An 18309-nucleotide genomic window follows, 5' to 3' on the forward strand; every position below is an offset into this window, starting at 1 on the left:
GACAACACCAAATGCTGGTATGTGGAAAAACTGGATCACTCAGATATTCCTAGTAGTAATGTAAAATTGTGTGCTACTCCAGCAAACGGGTTGGCAGTATCTTAGAAAATTAAACATGCGGGGGGCCTGGGTGGCTCAGTTGTTAAGCATCTGCCTTTGGCTCAGGTCATGACCCAGGGTCCTGGGATCAAGCCCCGCATCGGGCTCCAGCCCCGAATTGGGCTCCCTGCTCAGCAGGAAGCCTACTTCTCCCTCTCCCACTCCACCTGCTTGTGTTCCCTCTCTTGCTGTGTCTCTGTCAAATAAATAAAATCTAAAAAAAGAAAAAGAAAATTAAACATGCAACTACCGTATGACCCAGTAATTGTATTCCTTGGCATTTATCACAGAGAAATGAAAACTTATGGTCACACAAAAACCTGTATGTGATTGTATATGGAAACTTTCTAATAGTCAAAAACTGGAAACAACCCAAATGTTCTTCAGTAGGTGAATGGTTAAACTGGTACACCAGTACCATGGAATACTACTCAGCAATAAAAAGGAATGAGTTATTGATGCACAAAAATTGCATAAATCTCTAGAGAATTATGCTGAAAGAAAAAAGCCAATTCCAAAAGGTTATATATGATTTATATAACATTCATGAAATGACAAAATTAAAGAAATGGAGAATATTAGTGATTGCCAGGGGTTAAGGAGGGGATATAGGTAGGAGGGAAGTGAGTATTGCTATAAAAAGGCAAAATGAGAGACTTCTGTGATGGAAATGTTCTGTATCTTGACTATATCATCAATATCTGGGTTGGGATAGTGTGATGTTTTGTAATATGTTAGTTACCACTGTGGAAAACTGGGTAAAGGGCACAAGGTATGTCTGCATTTTTCCCTACAACTGCACGTGAATCTACAATCTCAAAATAAAAAGTTTAATATAAAAAAAATGAAGTTGCCCAGCTGTCTCCGCCCTGCCCAAGAACAACATTCAGTGGGCAGTGTAGGAAGTGTTAGCAAATGCTCAGAACTAGACTTCTTTCGGCTTCTCACTCAAAAAACAGCCTGAAAATATCCAAGAACTGGTAAGATAACTTTTGTGAAAACAGGTATTAAATGAAACACTGTTTTGCGGGAACTTAAAAAAAAAAAAAATAATAAAAGGGCGATTACCCTAAAGATACAAACATAGGGATCTGAAGGGGCACCTGCCCCCCAATGTTTATAGCAGCAATGTAGACAATAGCCAAACTATGGAAAGAGCCCAGATGTCCATCGACAGATGAATGAAGAAGATGTGGTTCTCCTTCTTCCACTCCCCCGCTTGTGTTCCATCTCTGTCTATCAAATAAATAGATAAAATCTTAAAAAAAAAAAAAAAAAGTGCATTACGGAACAATAGGCCTCTAGCTGAAATGACAGAAGTTCATCCGTAAGACTGTGATCCTTTTGAATTGTATAGTACATTCATTGTACTTCAGGACACTGGTGTTTCTACACCTCACACCAAAAACGATAACAGATCTGATTTTCTTATAAGAACCTTAGAAATTTGCATGTTCACTGATTGTGATGTCAAAATCCCGTTCTTTTTCCTATTCCTTTCATTTCTTCAGGTTAAAATTAATATATAATCACTTTTTAACTAGAGTTCCAGAAAGGCAGAAGATATGAAATCTTTAAATGTTAGGTTTCAGAGACTGGTAACACTGTGCTGACTCTACCCTACTTGCCCCTTAGTATACAACTCATGGTGACAAATGATGGTTGTTATTGGGAAGTCTTTGATAACAAACAGATGAGAAGTGCCCCAAATGTTCTTGGTATGAATCTTATTTAAAAATTATTTTCTTGGGGGGTGCCTGGGTGGCTCAGTCAGTTGAGTGTTGGACTCTTGGTTTTGGCTTGGGTCATGATCTTGGGGTCATGAGATCGAGCCCCGTACCTGGCTCCATGCTGAGTGTGGAGTCTGCTTCAGATTCTCTCTCCCTCTGCCCCCACCCCTGCTTGTGTGCATGCTCTCTCTAAAATAAATGGATAAATAAAATCTCTAAAAAAAAAATTATTTTCTCGGTATTATTTTTAATATACAGTCATTAATAGTATATATCTCTTCCTTTAAAGTTTATGAGTAATATTTCTTGAGAATTTGGAAAATAAAAGAGAAATAGTTCTATTCAATACCGCTGTTAACATTATGATTTTCTTTTCTCTAGTCATTCAATTATATATATATTTTTTCAAATATCTTCCCAGACCTGTAACTGAACTAAGAGCTAACAGTTTTCTCAAGTCCGCCTAAGTCTCCAAAGCTCTTCTGTGTAGTCACCAATATCAAGATTATGGTATATTTAATTATAGGCACTTGTTCCTAGAAAATATTGGAGATAATTGAGTGAATGATTTTCATATTCAGTTGCTAGTTTGGGGTCTTCTAAGTCTTGGGGCATTCTATTTTATAGTTAATACTAAATTATGCTGACTGACAAAGTCCAACAGCCACACAAACCACCTGATGATGAAACAGGTAGAAGCAATGTGGCTGCCCTTTGATTTAGTCCTAGTTTTCAGCTATTACAGCAAATGTCTGTTATTGTAGAAACATATCCTATCAGAGGTTACCTTATGGTTATATCCCTGAAACCTGCAGAGGGAAGGAAGGGATAAGAAAGTTCTAGAATCTCTGGCTTAGGTCTTGGGAATGATCATAACAATGCTAAGTTATTTTTGTGTCAAACAAAATATATAATAAAACTAGGGAACTTAAGAGTAAAGAGAAATCTTATCCGTCATCAATTCAAACCTTTTCTGATGCATGAGTTTTCCTTTCGTTCCGGAAAATTAGTTGTCCAACCTTTGCTTGAATGTTTCCAGTGACTGATTTCTTACCTGAAAAATGAGGGGATTACAATTTGACTGCTGAGGCCTCTTCAAGCTCTAAAGCTATTTGACGAAATCTAAACTTCTGTTGGCTAAATTGTTTTCGGTAAGTGAAATTAGTTTCCTCAGTCTATTCTGAGGTTACAATTCCTTAGCATATGTGTTATAGGTATTAAGAAGTACTTAACATCCTAATCTTTGCAGGTAGTATGTTTAGATAAACACAAAAGGACAAACAATTCCCAGAAATTTTTGAAAACAAAACAAAACAACCAAAGGAGTAGGATGTGACAGGGGAGATGCCCTCCATTTCTTTTTTGGAATCATATGCAGATTTGTACCAGGTCTGGAGCCAAATTTCTAATTCTGTTCAAACTTAGTTTACAATAAGTGTTTCTTCTGATGTCCTTGGCCATCACCACGATAACTGACCCTAGTCTCTGCATGTCTGGTACTGGTAATTGATAATCTTGTGAGTCAGGCAAGGATCATGAATGAACGATAAAACAATGGGTGAAAGATGGCTGGGGAACAGGATATATCCATGGTCTCAAAGTACCTCCACAGGTTACTTATCACCAAAGGAAACCAGTCCCTTTACATTGGAAAGATCTGGCAGTCACCACCATAACCAATAAAGACACAGTATCAACTATGTAGTATTCTTGCCAAAAATGTTTGATCTGATTCTGATCATGAGTGAATAACTAGGAAAATCCACAATGTGGCACAATTTGTAAGACAAGTAGACTAGTCTTTTTAAAAAGTTAAAGTCATAAAAGGGGTAGAAGGCTGTTCTAGATTAAGTGACTAAAGAGTCCTGACAACTAAACAATGTGTGTGAACTTTCGACCTTGAATCAAAAAAAAAATTTTTCTGCGTTAAAAATAAAGACATTTTTGGGATAGTTGAAGAAATCTGAATGTTACCTTATTAGGCGTGATAATCTTACTGTGGCTATGTAATAGACTGTTCTTAAGGAGATACATGCTGAAGAAATTAGGGTTAAAGGTCATGTCTGAAACTTACTTGCAAACCAGGCAGCAAAAAAAGTGTATCTATTTATATATGTACATATGGAGGTATAAGAGTTGGGAAAGAGGAAGTCAATAAGTAAAGATGTTAACAATAACACAAAAGACATAAGAAAATTTTGTGAGCCATATTTTTTGTTTCAGGGCTATCATTGTCTTTGATAGGTCAGATTTCTAAATTGATCTGAACTTGTCTGATCCCTACAAAATATGGCTCTGCCACGTCCCTTTTAGATTATTTGCAGCAGGTTTAGTTAAGTTATGTCTGATAACTGGCAACTCCAACTCAACTTACTACTAATCAAGGCAAAAAATACTTTTGAAAGATTACTGCTTTTGGGTTTAAAGCATCGCTTCCAGGCCTGAAGGGTGAGCCTATAAGCATTGGACTAGATGGGGGCAAGACTACTTGAGTTTTAACCCCAGGTCTGATATGAAAGGGATTTGTAAGATCCAAATCAAATAATTTATTCAAGTCATTTTAGTAAGTTTCTATGCCTGCCCTCACACCTTAGAGACTACAGAGGGAAGGTCACTTTTTCTTTCATATTTGTTTCACCTAGAAAATAAGGGAGTTAAGTCATCGTCAAAGTCTCTGACATTGTTATTATATCTTTTAATTCACCTACATTATAAAACAAATTGTGAACGAACAGGTACCTAGTAAGAGCCCAATAACGAAGAGAGAAATGTAACTGACATAAGAAATAATGACAGAAATAATTACAGAAATTTATCAAGAATAATTAAAAGGTTCTCCAAAGCTGAGCCCCTAAGGTCCCTTTTAATTCTAAGATTTATTTTCTATGAAAGTAGACAGATGAGATGCAGAAATAAACTGTTATTTAACTTTACAGCAGATTACATTTTTTTGTTTTGATTAAAAAAAAACCCTTTAGTAATGCGTAAAGGGAAACGTCTAAACGTCCTCAAAAATTAGCATATCAGATAAGGGGTATGGGGTCATGGCATTCTGTCTAGAGACGATTTTTCAGTTAAAGGAGGGTCTCCTGTCTGTGAGCTCAAGGTCACCGCGTGGATGCTTTACATTTAACTCACTGTTCCAAAACAAGACCCCTACTCCCCAAACCCGGATTGGGGGTGGCTCAGAGCTTCAAATTCCGACCCTCGCCCCAGTGATACGGTCTCCCGGCAGCTCCCAAACCTGCTTTGGGGACGCGCTGCCGGTCTCCGCACCCGCCCGCCCCCCCAGTCCCACGTACACGCGGCGGCCTCCTCCAGAGATCCCGCCACCTTCCCAGAGCGTAGCCTGTTGCCCCCCGCCTGGGAACCCGAGATTCTAAGGGCAGAGAAAAGAGACCATACTTAAGCACAGGCTCTCGCATCCGACACCAGTGCGAGGCTGGGGGGCTGCGCTGCCAGTCGAAACTAGGGGCGGAGGGTCTGGGTCAGGGCGGGCGCCGCAGCCGCTGGATGGGAGAGAACACGTGGGAGAGGCGATGTCAAATAGCCCTTAGACTTTAAGACGCGGATTCGTTACAACGCAGGGAACTCTGGAGGAAAAGGCGCTCTCTCCAGTGAATTCTAAAATTCTCTAAGGATTAAATTTTGTAATTGTATGCTTAGTCATTGCTCTCTATTCCTGACTTCCACGCCAACAACGACCCGAATCTGTCGAGAACTTTTGTAAAACTAATTTACTTAGTCCCAGGTCCCTAACGGTCTCCAGGAGCTACACTGTAAACAGTCCCTAGTCAACAGGAGTGGTATTCCCAGTTAGGTCGGGACCTGTGCGGGCCTCCGAGGAGAACCTCCAGTTTTATTCAATGTTTAAGTCTTGTGGGGCAGTGTACTGCTTAAAAAAAATAAAACCAAATTCGCCCGTTTTAAAAACCTTTTACCTTGGGAGTTTGTTTCCACCCGGAGAGGAATGGAAGAACACCAGAGGGCGTTCAGCTTTTTGGTTGGATGTTTTGGATGATTTTCTTGGCGCGCATGCGTGTTGTATCTCTAGGGCCGACTTAAAGAGAAGTGGGTGTTGACTCGAGGGCAACTGAAGCTGTTGTCAGTTTACACCTGTGACTGCTGGGTTGTCGAGCGTTCGGGAGACGCAGAGGGGTGAATTTAGGTGTCCGATGGTTGCATTTGGAGGGGTGTGTAAGACTCTTTGGCTGGAGAAAGCTATTAAGCTACTTATATGGGTGTTTAAAAAAAAAAGTATTTCAGTTTTACGTGCTTGACTCCTGCTTCTCAACAGATCTTAACCCCGCCTTCACATCTGTTTGGTTTTGCACTGCCAGCTCTTGGCTTGGGGATTGCTCTGTGTTGTTAAGGTTATTATTGCTCATGCAGCCATTCTCTTGTCATCACCACTCTCAGATTCATTGGCGTGTGCATTAATGGACTGAGTGGGATTAATGGGTAAATATGATGTTCTAGTTGTCTCTAATCCTGGATTAAATACCAAATTGAAATTTCTAGCTTTGTGGATAGTCTGTTTAGGCATTGTTTTATTTAAAGGTTGATGACTGTATGTTTTAAAATCACTTGAAATTCACATTTTCTTTATCATACTCCTCCCTCGTTCCTTCTCTCCCCCCAAGTCCCCAAAGCGGTGAAAATTTTGTTCTGAAGTTTTATGGACCCAGAAGAAATTCTGCTATTCAGAACTGTGGGACTAGTTTTGTTACCAATAATATGAAAGGCTCTGAGTTTAGCCCGGAAAAGAAAAAAAGGGTTAAAATACCAGCGAGGAGACTTCGTGAGGTAGTTTCTCCAAATCAGGGAGATAATTTGGCTTTGCTGAAAGATGAGTTGCCCTGTGTTCCTCCAGCGTTGTCTGCAAATAAACGCCTTCCTGTTAGAACCGAGGCTAGCTTGAATGGAACGTTACGTGGTATGTGACTCGAATAGCTTTCACTTTTGTAAATCTTTAGTCTTTATTTTCATTTTGTTTTTTTGCGTTTCAAAATTTAGAGGATTTCTAATGTTTAAATTCTCAAACATAAGATACGTCTAGTTTGTATAGATGTTTGAAAGCTGACCGCTTTCCCTGGGAAAATGGCTAGCACAGTCAGTCTAATCGAATCATATCCAATAGGTGGAATGAATGAAACACTCCTGTGCTTTTTCTTTGTGTGGTTTTGCACATTGTTCTTGTTCACATCTGTGGTGGACGCACTTAATTTGTATGATGTATTTATTGTTCATCAGTAGGGCTTTTTACCAAATGCTCTACCTTCTGTTTGGATAGTGTTATTCGGTTTGGCATAGTAGAAAAGCATAACTTCTGCCTTTTGATGGCTTCCATGTTCCAATTCACTTACCCTGTCTCTCCAGTGAAAATGAAGAAAACATATGCTTTGCCCATTTCATTGATGATCATAAGGATCAAATTAATGAATATATGTGCAAAAACAAAAAAATGCATATATAATGCTGCTTTTGGGGGGGGTGCAGCACAATAAAAGCCTGCTTTTATATCATGTACATATTTTATTCCTGGCAAATGATTCTACCCATAGTATGTCCAAATCCAACATTGTAATAATATATTTTAAAACATTTATCTCACTTGATTGTCAGTACTGATCCTTATTTTCCAAAATATCAGCTGTAAAACCTTCATCAGGATATATTTTAATTACGGTTTAAGTTTTTTGCATGAAAAGTGGCTTCCAATTTAGGTTTTGCATTAATATGGAGTTTATAGTTCTTGAATCATGCCTGTATAGTTTCCAAAAATACAGTTCTGGTTTTAAAATCACTAATCACCTTTGTTTTGTTAGGTTCATCAGACTTGACTTCTGCTAGAAATTATCAGGAGCCTCCATTAGAAAATTCTACTGGGTCAGAAAGTGTAAGCAAAATAATTCTTTATTATGTTCATGTTAAACCTTTCAGTATTGTTGAGTAATGTGTTCTTAAATTATGTTTGATGAGCAACGGGCCTTGTTTTTGCTTAAATTTCACTTACCAAGAGAAATGTTTTACATACAATTGTGACTTGAATAATATTTGAGACATTAAACAAAAAGTCTTCCATAGAATCAAAAATACTCATTACTAAGATGTTGAATACTGAGAGAAATATTGGAACTGAAAAGAAGCTCTGCTGTTATCTAAGGAAATGGTGTTCTAGACCAGAGACTTAACATATTGTTAGGTAAAGGTAAAGAAACAGTAACAACATCATTTTTAAAAAGTGAGGTGTGATTATATGTCATTCAAACTATTGTAAGGTCTTTTATGTGTGTTTTTTTTTTTTTGAGGGGTCTTTAAGAAATAATAACATGAAATTCTCATCTTGACCTTTATAATGTTGAAAATATTTGATGATAAATACATTTCGTTCATGCAATCTAATTAGATTTTGACCACTAATCATAATGTTGACTATAGAGTGTCAATTTAACAAGTCTTTAAAGAAGAGAGTTTCATAATATAATATCTTGAAAATTAAAGCTGGTGAACTAAGAATGAAATTAAAACTGTTTACTTACCAACTTTGCAAACAATTCACAATAAAAATGTATAATTATGTGCCGTACTTGGTCCCTCCGTAAATGCTTAGCCTTGGGTTGGTGTTTTTTGTTTCTTTTTTGAGTATACCTTATTTAGTGATTAATGGTATTTGAATTCCATTATCTAAATAATTTCCCAGATGGATATGCTATTATATAAATTACCTCTGGAAAGACTGTATCAGTATACATTCTTCAGCAAGATCATGAGTGGAATTAGTGGTATTATTTTCTCCTAGCTTTACCAGTATGGGACATTAGAATTAGATAAAAAACAAAAAACAAAAAAACTTTGCCATTTTGATAGGTAAAGAAAGCATCTCATTTTATTTTGTGTTTATTTTATTATTACTGAGGGGGAAGTTTTTTCCACGTATCATTGCCATCTTTATTCTTTTGTGAATTACAGATTTATATGCTGTACTTTTTCTTACTCATTTGTAGGAGGTCTTTGTATGAACGTCCCAAATGCATTCTATTGTATTGTTAGTCTCATTGACTGTTTTTAGGAAGTTAACACTTGTTTGTCAGAGGTTAGCCTGATCACCTTCCTTTTATGATTTTCTCTTTACCCTGTGTCTAAGGAAGGTGAAGTGCAATGTTGAATGAACCTAGTACTTAAAATGTCATGGTGTCTTAGCACTGAATAGAATCTTAGAAATGAAGTCTAGGGTACACATGTGAGCAGAAAGCTGTTTGCCTGTAAAGAAGCCTTCTGAGACTACATTTTGAGTTCAGGGATAAAGAACGCTGTGATTAATTTGTGATGTTGTGCCATGTGTTGGCCATCCTTAAGCACTCCATTTGACTCAACATGAATCAGATTTTCACATTAAACTGTAGCAACTGAATTATTATATGACTCGCTCTGCTAGAAGTGGCAAATTGAGATCTGAGTCTAAATTTCAGGGCCACATTGCTTGCTTGTTCATTTACTCACTCATTCAACAAATCCTTGAGTACCTTCAAGGTACCTAAGCATTGTGGTGGTTCTGGGAATTGAGGATATAAAAGCACACAATCCTGCTCTCCTGTCACATAGCTAGTAAATGGTACTTGGTAAGTAATAAAGCATAAAAGTTTTTTAGCCTTTCATTTTTTCCTTTCATATCACAAAGGATTTTTCTAAAGATGTTGCAGTACAAGGATTGCCTTTGGAGAAACTGGAAGAGAGCAACAAACAAAAAGGTAAAAGGGTAGTTTTTTTTGTTTTTTGTTTTTTTTTTCCTACTGTGGTAAAATATGCATAACACAATTTACCACTTTAAGTGTATAGTTCTGTGGCGTTAGGTACATTCACATTATGCAGTTATCACCACCATCCATTTCCAGACCTTTTTCATCTTCCCCAGTCGAAACTCTGTACTCATTAAATACTAACTCTCCATTTCCCCCCAAGTCTAGTTTTATGATTGACTTATTTCACTTAGCATGTCTTTGTGGTTCATGTGGTTTTATGTGTCAGGATTTTCTTTGTAAGGATAGGATTTTAGATTTTTACATTTTAAGACATTCACTGATTTTTTAAAGACATTAATTAAAAAGACTTACCGTTTTTTCTTATTATTTTGATTATTTCATTTTAATTAGTTTTTCCTTCCAAATTAAGCTATTAATGGAATCTTTAAAATCCCCAGAAAAAGGTTTGTAATCATAAAGGTAATTTTATTATTACTAACCTGTTCCATAAGTTTCATGTTAAGTATTTATAAAAAAAATTTATAAACTCTAAATTCACATTCTGAGTAGTCTTTGGTAAGATAATAGATTAAAAAGATGCTTTGAGGAAATTTATTTAGTGACTTTTTTCTATGTAGCTTTATTTTTATCTAAGCAGTTTTCTCTTTTGAGTTTGAGCAGAATGTCTCCAATTTATCCCCAGGTGTTTTTGTTACATTTTTTCCCCCTATTGTCTAGGGTTATGACTATTATTATTCAGTCATTTAATTTGTTCCTTGCACTTTTTTTTTTAAGAGAGGGAGGAGGGGAAAGGGCAGAGGGAAAGGGAGAGCGAGAACCTCAAGCAGGCGCTATGCCCAGTGCAGAGCCTGTCAGGGGGCTCGATCTCACAACCCTGAGATCATGACCTGAGCCGAAATCAAGAGTTGGACGCTTAACTCATTGAGCCACCCAGGTGTCCCAGTTCCTTGCATTTTTTTAAATTGAGAAATCTTACTGCTGAATTCCTAAACATTCTCTTAGTTTAAAAAGCTGTTTTGGGATAGCTTACTAAAATTTAACAAATTTTTAGGAATCTGAAGTATGTTTTGTGTTTTAATTTTGCAGCAAATGACATCTTTATTTCTCGGTACACCATGGGACAGAAGGATGCTCTAAGAGCAGTTTTAAAGCAAAAGTAAGTTTCATTTTTAGAAAATAGGTGAGCCATTTCTTATGTTTTTATATGGTTCTCTAAAATTAGCTTCACTTACATTTTGGACGTAGGAAAAACATTCTTTTCGATGTGTGAAATATGTACAAAGCATTTTTCATAGTGCTGGATATGTATAAAATACTCAATAGCTGTGAACAATTATTATAGAAGAGGTACTGTTCTCAGGCCTCTATATGCATTAACTCATTTAATACTCAAAAAATCCAATGAAGTAGATTCTATCACATCCCAATTTTACAGAATCCCCATTTTATAGATGAGGAAACTGAGGCACACAGAGATTGATTTAGCAAGTATTCACTAGGCTGGGATTCAGACCTAGGCAGTCTGCCTTTAGAATTTGCTCTCTTACTCGCTTCACTATGCTACTTGTAGCAATGGTCAAGTAGTTCCAAATACATAATACTTATTATTTACTTTCTAAGGACATTTAGATTTTTCCTGGTCAAGATTTAAGAAGGGACAAGGTTAGCATCTGGATGGAGTGAAAGGACACCATGGCTACATCTAAATGGTCCCTCCCAAGTTTATCTTAAATACCAATGAAATATAAAACCGACTCTAACAACAGCATCATGCTAAGCATGTATCTCCACTACTCTGGAGGCAGTTTTTATTATTTTTATCATTAGCAGAGATGGGATGAGATACATATTCTTAGGCTAAATGTATTCTACTCCTGACCTAGAACAGTCTGGAAGACCCCTTAGAAAATAAGTAAAATTTTTACTTAAACTTGAACTCTCATTTTATTTAAAAAGGAAATTTTTATATTACTTCAAAATGGAAAATCATTTTTAAAATAATACAATTAAAATAATTACAACTATTAAAATAAAAAAATTATTATTTTTCCACCTACACCTATCTGTGGCAAACATATTACACTCTGGGAAACATTGGACTAACAAAAATAAATAGTCTCTCTAAACCACAAGAGTGTGGTCTGAGCCAGCCAGAGTTTAAGAGCTGGTTGTTTGGCCTCATCATATTTTTCCTTTTTACTTTTGTTCAGCCTACAATTCCCAATAATTGATATGATAGGAGAGGAATTTGGGTGGTATATTGTATTCTGGGGTTTATAAATATATAAGAGAAAGCAAAAATAAGGGCATGAGGAGTGGTGCAGTCTCTCAAATTCTACAGTTGAACCAAAAATTGCAGATTACATCTGATTCATTTGGACCAAAAGCAAGTACCACTTCCATGCAGCTGACCTGCAGTAGGGACCTTACCAATTTGCCTTCAAGTCAGGACTCTCCGAATGGAAATCTCTGAGACCTCTCAGAACTCTCAGATCAGGGAGGGAGAAGTGGTTCATAAACAAATGGACAGTGAGAGGTAACTGTGAACACTACCTCTCTTAGACAGTAGATCTCTCCCCATTTCAGGATGAATGAACAGAATTAAAAACAAACAAACTAGGAAGGGTCTTGAGAAGGGGATTGCAATGCAGAGAATAATTGAATCAGAAACATAAAAATGACTCTCATGTTGGGTTAAAAGACAGTCTATGTCTCAAGAGATAGAATTTGCTGTAGTCAATGTCACTTGAATTTATTGGTTTTCGAGAATGGTAGATGGAATTTGGCAAAGTGATTCTAAAATTTACCTGGAAGGACATACAGTTGAGAATATGTATATATACATAATGTTAAGAATACGTACATATAGAATACACATAGTTGAGAATAGCTAATTTGGGGGGAAAAACTGGAATGATGGAGAATTTGTCCTATTTGATATAATATGCTCTAAAGCTATACTAATAAAAAGTAATAGACCAGAGTCTGAGTAATGAAGAGTCTGGCCAGAGTGTCTAAAACAGGGTAGAATGTCCTTACATGTGGATGGAGAGGATGCAAGGGGCTAGGTTATAAACTACTTTAAAGGAGAGAAAGGGCAAATCATCTTAAAATGTTAAAGTATGAAATATATTTCTTAAAAGGCCCATTCAGAGAGCAATATCAAAAAATGAATTGGAAGAGGACTGGACTGTAGTCCAGGAAACCAAATGGCTGCAAATTTGGGGGTTGATCACTTTGAGAGGGATTCAGTTGGTCCTCAGTACATTGGAGGGTGGTGGGATGAGGGTAGGAATCATGCTGGTTTGGAGAGGAGCAGACAGATTTGGAAGATAGAGATAGAATTGACAGGAATTGATGATTTGATCTGAGAGTGAAGGAGGAGATAAGGATGAATCTCAGATTTTTGGCTTGTATAAATACATGGTCCGTCGTAGTAGTCACTGAGAAAGGAAAATCCTTGGGAAAGAATTCTTGGGGGAATATATTTCATTTTGGACATATGCAGGGGTTTGAGGTATCTGTAAGATATCCAGTTAAAAAATGTCCAGTAGGAAATTGAATATAAAGGTCAAATTCACAAAAAGTCTAACCTAGGAATCTAGATGTTAGAAGTAGTATATAAATGGTAGTCTGAACTCTGGGAACAGTTGAAGTGACTCAGGGAGAGTGAAAAGAAAGATGGCATAGAGTAGGACACTAAGAAAACCAAACCTTTAAGAGCTATGCAGAAATGCAAGCGAGCTAAATGCTACTTGGTTTATCCAGAGACAGGAGTGTGTGGTGTTAATAAAGCCAAGGGGAATGAAGTTCTAAGTTTGATAGGCTGCTCAGAGGTAAAGAAAGGTAAGGACTGAAAAGTATCCATTGAATTAAGCAAAAATTATTACTGGCCTTGGTGAGGGGAGTTTCTTCAAAATATTGGTCTAAATGCCAGATTCAGAGGATTTAGGAATAAGAAACAATTCTAAAAAAAAAAAATAGAAGAAATAATTTTTCTGAATGAGAGAGTTGTGTGTTTCCCAGTTCTTTACACTTAGAAGCTGTTTACATTTGTTACATTGAGCATTTAATTTGATAATTAGAAAAAAAATAAAATTTAAAACCCTATTAAGAAGCTGACGTCTAGTCTTACAATGTTATTTCTCTTGTTGGTCAACTTAATGTATTCATGTAGAATGATCGATCTTAAAGGGTAGCGCACATTCAGACTTCAGACAGGAATACTAAAAGATAGGAATATCTGAATTATATTTTCTTAACACACCACTTAATCAGTTAGATCTATAATAAGTGCCTCCTGTGCTTAGTTCTTTCTTAGTTGCTGTTTGGCATAAAAGAAATCCCCCTTCCCTACCCCCCAACCCAGGTTGCTTAGAGCTTAGTTGGGAAGAGAATATGGACATATATGCAGGAATGAGTGATTAGAACTGTGATAGGAAGCAACATTGCATTTAATATATTATGAAACTGTTCTGCACAGACATTTAAACCATGGGGTGGCTGCTTATTAAACCTCAGGTGGGTAGTGTAGGCAGTAAAACTAAAAGGAGTTATTGAAGGGAGAGATCAATTGGAAGTGTTTAAGGATAGGTTTATTGAAAAAGGTAAGGCTCATGCTGGATCTTAAAGAAGGAGAAGGATATATAGTAAGTTGAGTGGAAGAAGGTTGAGAGAACGGTGAGAAAAAACCTGGAGTCGGATGTGGGAAGGGTGTGGTGTAGCCAGTGAGGAGCAATGTGACTCCTGAGAGGCTGCGTGAAGTAATAGGTGTATATAGGAAGCTAGGGCAGACACAGAGGATGGTGTGTGTGGACGGTCAAACAAGAAATTAGCCTATTCAGTTGTCTCTAAGGAACAATTTTAGATTTTTGAATGGTGGAGAAATGTGTTTGGGAAGTTTCTGAATGAGTAAAATCTCCAAGAATGAAATAGTTGGCAAGAGATGGTGAAGTTTTTCTTGTTTTTTTGTTTGGTTCATTGGTTTTGTTTTGTTTGTTTGTTTGTTTACCAGAGGCAGAAGCGTGAAAGGAAGAGTACTATTCTGAGAGAGCTAGGTGTTGTGGGACGATCTGTAGGAATCATAAGTCAACTGTGCCTTAGTGGCTCTGTGACTTTGGTCAAGTAAATCCTGTTACCTCTGTGGACCTCAGTTTCTTCATCTGTCACATTAGGAAGTTAGGATAGGTGGCCTATTGGGTTTCCCTTGCCTCTGTAGTTCTGTGACACCATTCCTGCAATTGTGATGAAATAATTGACAAAACTTGGTGACTCAGTTAAGTGTGAGAAGGTAAGTGGAGAATGGAAAAGTCAAGAAAACTTCAAAATTTTGAGACAGAGAAAAATGATGCTCCTAGTAGAATGAGGAAATAACAAAGAGAAGTAAGTTTAAGAGCTTCTCTGGGTTTGCTTAGAAATCAGAAGAGAAATCCAGCAGCTAGAGATAGAGGGCATTCCTTCTGCTTTTACTTAGACTTACCTAGGGACTCTGCAGTTTTGTCTGGTTCCTTTCATTGTTTTTGTTGTTGGTGGTGGTTTTTTGTTTTGTTTTGTTTTGTTTTTATTTTTTAAGGCAAATATGTAACAAAATTGAGTTTTTTTCTTTTTTCTTAGTATTCATTTAATTAAATCCCTCATTGTAAATATGTATTTGCTCTCATTTTTAATCCAAGCTGCTTCAACCTGTGTTTATGCCCTGTTTTAACAAACTCTGTGATATTTATTAAACCTAAATGAGCTAGAATTTTAAAAAGCATTTTTTTTTTTTAGCAGTTTTAACAGTTTCTCTTAGGTTGTCTTCCTTTGGAAGTAAAACTTGGTACTTGTATTCTTAGAGCCTTTTCTGCATGTTTTGCATTTGTACTTCTTGATTATATGTCTTTGTAATTGTGCCCCTGTCTTTTTCATATGTGCAAGTCTTCTTTTCTGAAATATCACAGCCTTCCAGGAATTATCTTCTTATTTCTTTAGTCTATAGTGACCTTTCATAGATTTCATTAACCAAATGACTGATTAGATCCTGATATGGAAAACCAAGTGATTTAATTTTTTAAAAAATCAAGAAAACCCCCCGTCAGCAGATTATCACTGCAGGTGCTTCTTGAAATGGCTCAGTGTGGCTTTACTGAATATATTTGTATTCCTTTTTTATTTACAGAGCTCAAAACATGCCTGTTTTTAAGGAAGTAAAGGTACAGCTTTTAGAAGATGCAGGCCCAGAAAAGGACACTGCTACTCAGGAGGCGAGAATTTCACCCAGTGGAGTTGATTCAGCTACAACTGTGGCCGCAGCGACCGCAGCTGCCATTGCTACGGCAGCCCCGCTGATAAAAGTATAATTTTCTCCCCAGACAGTCGCAGCTTCTTTGTCAAATGTAAAAATACTTATTAGGAACTGAGTCTATAAATGGTCATATCCAACTGTAGACTAGGGTCATTCTAGTCGCTCTCAATTTGAAAGAGTTTCCCTGTTCATGCTCATATATTACCTCTCAGGAATTGAGACGTAGCCCCTCCTTGCTGGGAAAATGCTGGAGAACCTGGGACTGCCTGGTTTCAGCCCTGAAAATATCGCATCCAGGGAACCCTGAGTCCTGGGCAACCTGGGACAACGGGTCATCTTTATTTTAGAACTAGAAAGGAACTCAGAGATCGTCTATGCCACCCTCCTCAGTTTGCAAATGGAAAACTGAGAAACAGAGTCAGAGTGGACACAGGTCCCAGAGCTAATAGGTGGCCAAGCTAATACTGGGACTCCAGGCTGCGGACCTAATTCAGTCTGAGATTAGTGGAGTATCAAAAGCTAATTTGTTTTGTTATTTACTTATTTTTTTTAATTTTTTTTATTACGTTATGTTAATCACCATACATTACATCATTAGTTTTTGATGTAGTGTTCCATGATTCATTGTTTGCGTATAACACCCAGTGCTCCATGCAGTATGTGCCCTCTTTAATACCCATCACCAGGCTAACCCATCCCCCCACACCCCTCCCCTCTAGAACTCTCAGTTTGTTTCTCAGAGTCCATAGTCTCTCATGGTTCGTCTCCCCCTCCGATTTTCCCTCCTTCATTTTTCCCTTCCTACTATCTTTTTCTTCTTTTTTTTTTTTTTAACATACAATGTATTATTTGTTTCAGAGGTACAGGTCTGTGATTCAACAGTCTTACACAATTTACAGTGCTCACCATAGCACATACCCTCCCCAATGTCTATCACCCAGCCACCCCATCCCTCCCACCCCCCCACCACTCCAGCAACCTTCAGTTTGTTTCCTGTTATTTACTTCTTTTTAATTACCATTTAAGCATTTTATTTCTGGCATTAGAACAATTCTTTGTTGCAAATGTGTTATTAATGAGAGAAAAAAAATCTACTTAAGGCTAACTATCTTCTGCTTTTTATTTCTATGATTCTAAAAAGTATAAAATCATCAGAGATTTAGAGAGTAAAAAATTTAATTTGATTATTTTTATTATCAGTCACTTTAAACAACCTTTGTAGTAATTGAACATATTTTTGATGTCTTCTGGTATTTTATTGTTTTAGGTGCAGAGTGATTTGGAAGCAAAAGTCAATTCTGTTACAGAATTACTCAATAAGTTACAGGAGGCTGATAAACAGTTACAACGTGTTACAGAGCAGCAAACAAGCATTCAGAATAAACATGAGAAACTACATTGTCATGATCATGAAAAGCAAATGAATGTGTTTATGGAGCAGCACATTAGGCATCTTGAAAAATTACAACAGCAACAAATAGATATTCAGGTATCTATAATAAAGCCAGCATATCCCATGGTCTTTTATCACTTGGATCCCTAAGCTAGTATTCATTGATAATTGCAATTGCTCATTACATTGTAACAGTTTTCATTCTTAAATAATGATTTTTTAGTTCATTATTCTTCCTCTCCATGTGGAGACCTCTCTGCATATTCTAGTTCAAATATCACTAGTTCTATAAGACATTCCCATGGAGTTGGCTTTTCCTTCTTTTGTGGTATTTCTGTTCATACCATTTTGAAGGGGCTAATATTGCATTGCAGTGACTTGTTACATCAGTGGTTGTTAGCCTGAGAATGTGCATCACAATCACATGAAGAGCCTTATAAAAATACACATGCTTGTACCTCTCAGAGATTCAGACAGCAGGTCTGAGATGGGACCTGGGAATAAAAAGCTCTAATGATTCTGATGAGATAAGAACCATTTGGTATACATAGTGCTCCTGTGTTTAATTAATGAAAAGCATTAACATCTTTAATTGCCTTTTGAATATGATGCACTGGGCTATTATAAAAAGAAGAGTTCTCTTCAGAAGGAACTGGTAGTATAGTTTATTTATTTTGGAATTTCCAAGTCCTGGGATAGTAGTCAGCACTCAGATACTCAGTATACTTTTTTTTTTTTTTTGAATGAGTGAATGACCAGCATTATAAATGCATTGGTTTTAATTTACTTTTATTTTTTTCCTAATTAATGTGCAGCTTTAAAACTTTAAAAAATTAAAATATAACATTCAGAAGAATAAACAAAAATAAGTTTATTATAGCTCAGTATGTTATCACAGAGTGAACACTTAATATACTGTAATTCTCAAAGCTTCTTAATAGAGCTTGGCTTGAGCTTTCCATGTGGTTGAAGATAGTATTTTTATTGGAATGATATGGCCATACAAAGTAAGGTTTTAGTAAGTACTCCATGCACAACTGA

The 18309-nt window shown here is 36.8% G+C and overlaps 2 protein-coding genes across 7 annotated transcripts in view; one reads left to right on the plus strand and one right to left on the minus strand.

Moving 5' to 3' along the window:
* Positions 1-5517, minus strand: part of TIMM9 (translocase of inner mitochondrial membrane 9) — a 14260-nt gene extending 8743 nt beyond the window's left edge. Inside the window, exons 1-2 of one of the 2 annotated variants that reach the window (XM_032405204.1) lie at positions 5235-5517; positions 2798-2883 (exon numbers count right to left, since the gene is read on the minus strand). The gene's annotated coding sequence lies outside the window, so the exon portion shown is untranslated. The remainder of the gene's footprint in view (positions 1-2797; positions 2884-5234) is intronic. The other variant, XM_032405205.1, reaches the window with a different exon arrangement.
* A 373-nt stretch (positions 5518-5890) lies between these two features.
* The window catches only part of KIAA0586 (KIAA0586 ortholog), a 108350-nt gene continuing 95931 nt past the window's right edge, over positions 5891-18309 (plus strand). For 3 of the 5 annotated variants that reach the window (XM_032405206.1, XM_032405209.1, XM_032405208.1), the window contains exons 1-7: positions 5891-6022; positions 6473-6765; positions 7658-7728; positions 9511-9580; positions 10679-10748; positions 15750-15924; positions 17143-17364. In XM_032405206.1, the coding sequence (XP_032261097.1) occupies positions 6567-6765; positions 7658-7728; positions 9511-9580; positions 10679-10748; positions 15750-15924; positions 17143-17364 (807 nt within the window). In that variant the 5' untranslated portion in view covers positions 5891-6022; positions 6473-6566. Of the gene's footprint in view, positions 6291-6472; positions 6766-7657; positions 7729-9510; positions 9581-10678; positions 10749-15749; positions 15925-17142; positions 17365-18309 lie in introns of all 5 variants that reach the window. The other 2 variants (XM_032405207.1, XM_032405210.1) reach the window with 2 other exon arrangements.

Source organism: Phoca vitulina, unplaced genomic scaffold, assembly GCF_004348235.1.
Source record: "Phoca vitulina isolate PV1807 unplaced genomic scaffold, GSC_HSeal_1.0 scaffold7, whole genome shotgun sequence".
Taxonomy (NCBI): Eukaryota; Metazoa; Chordata; class Mammalia; order Carnivora; family Phocidae; genus Phoca; species Phoca vitulina.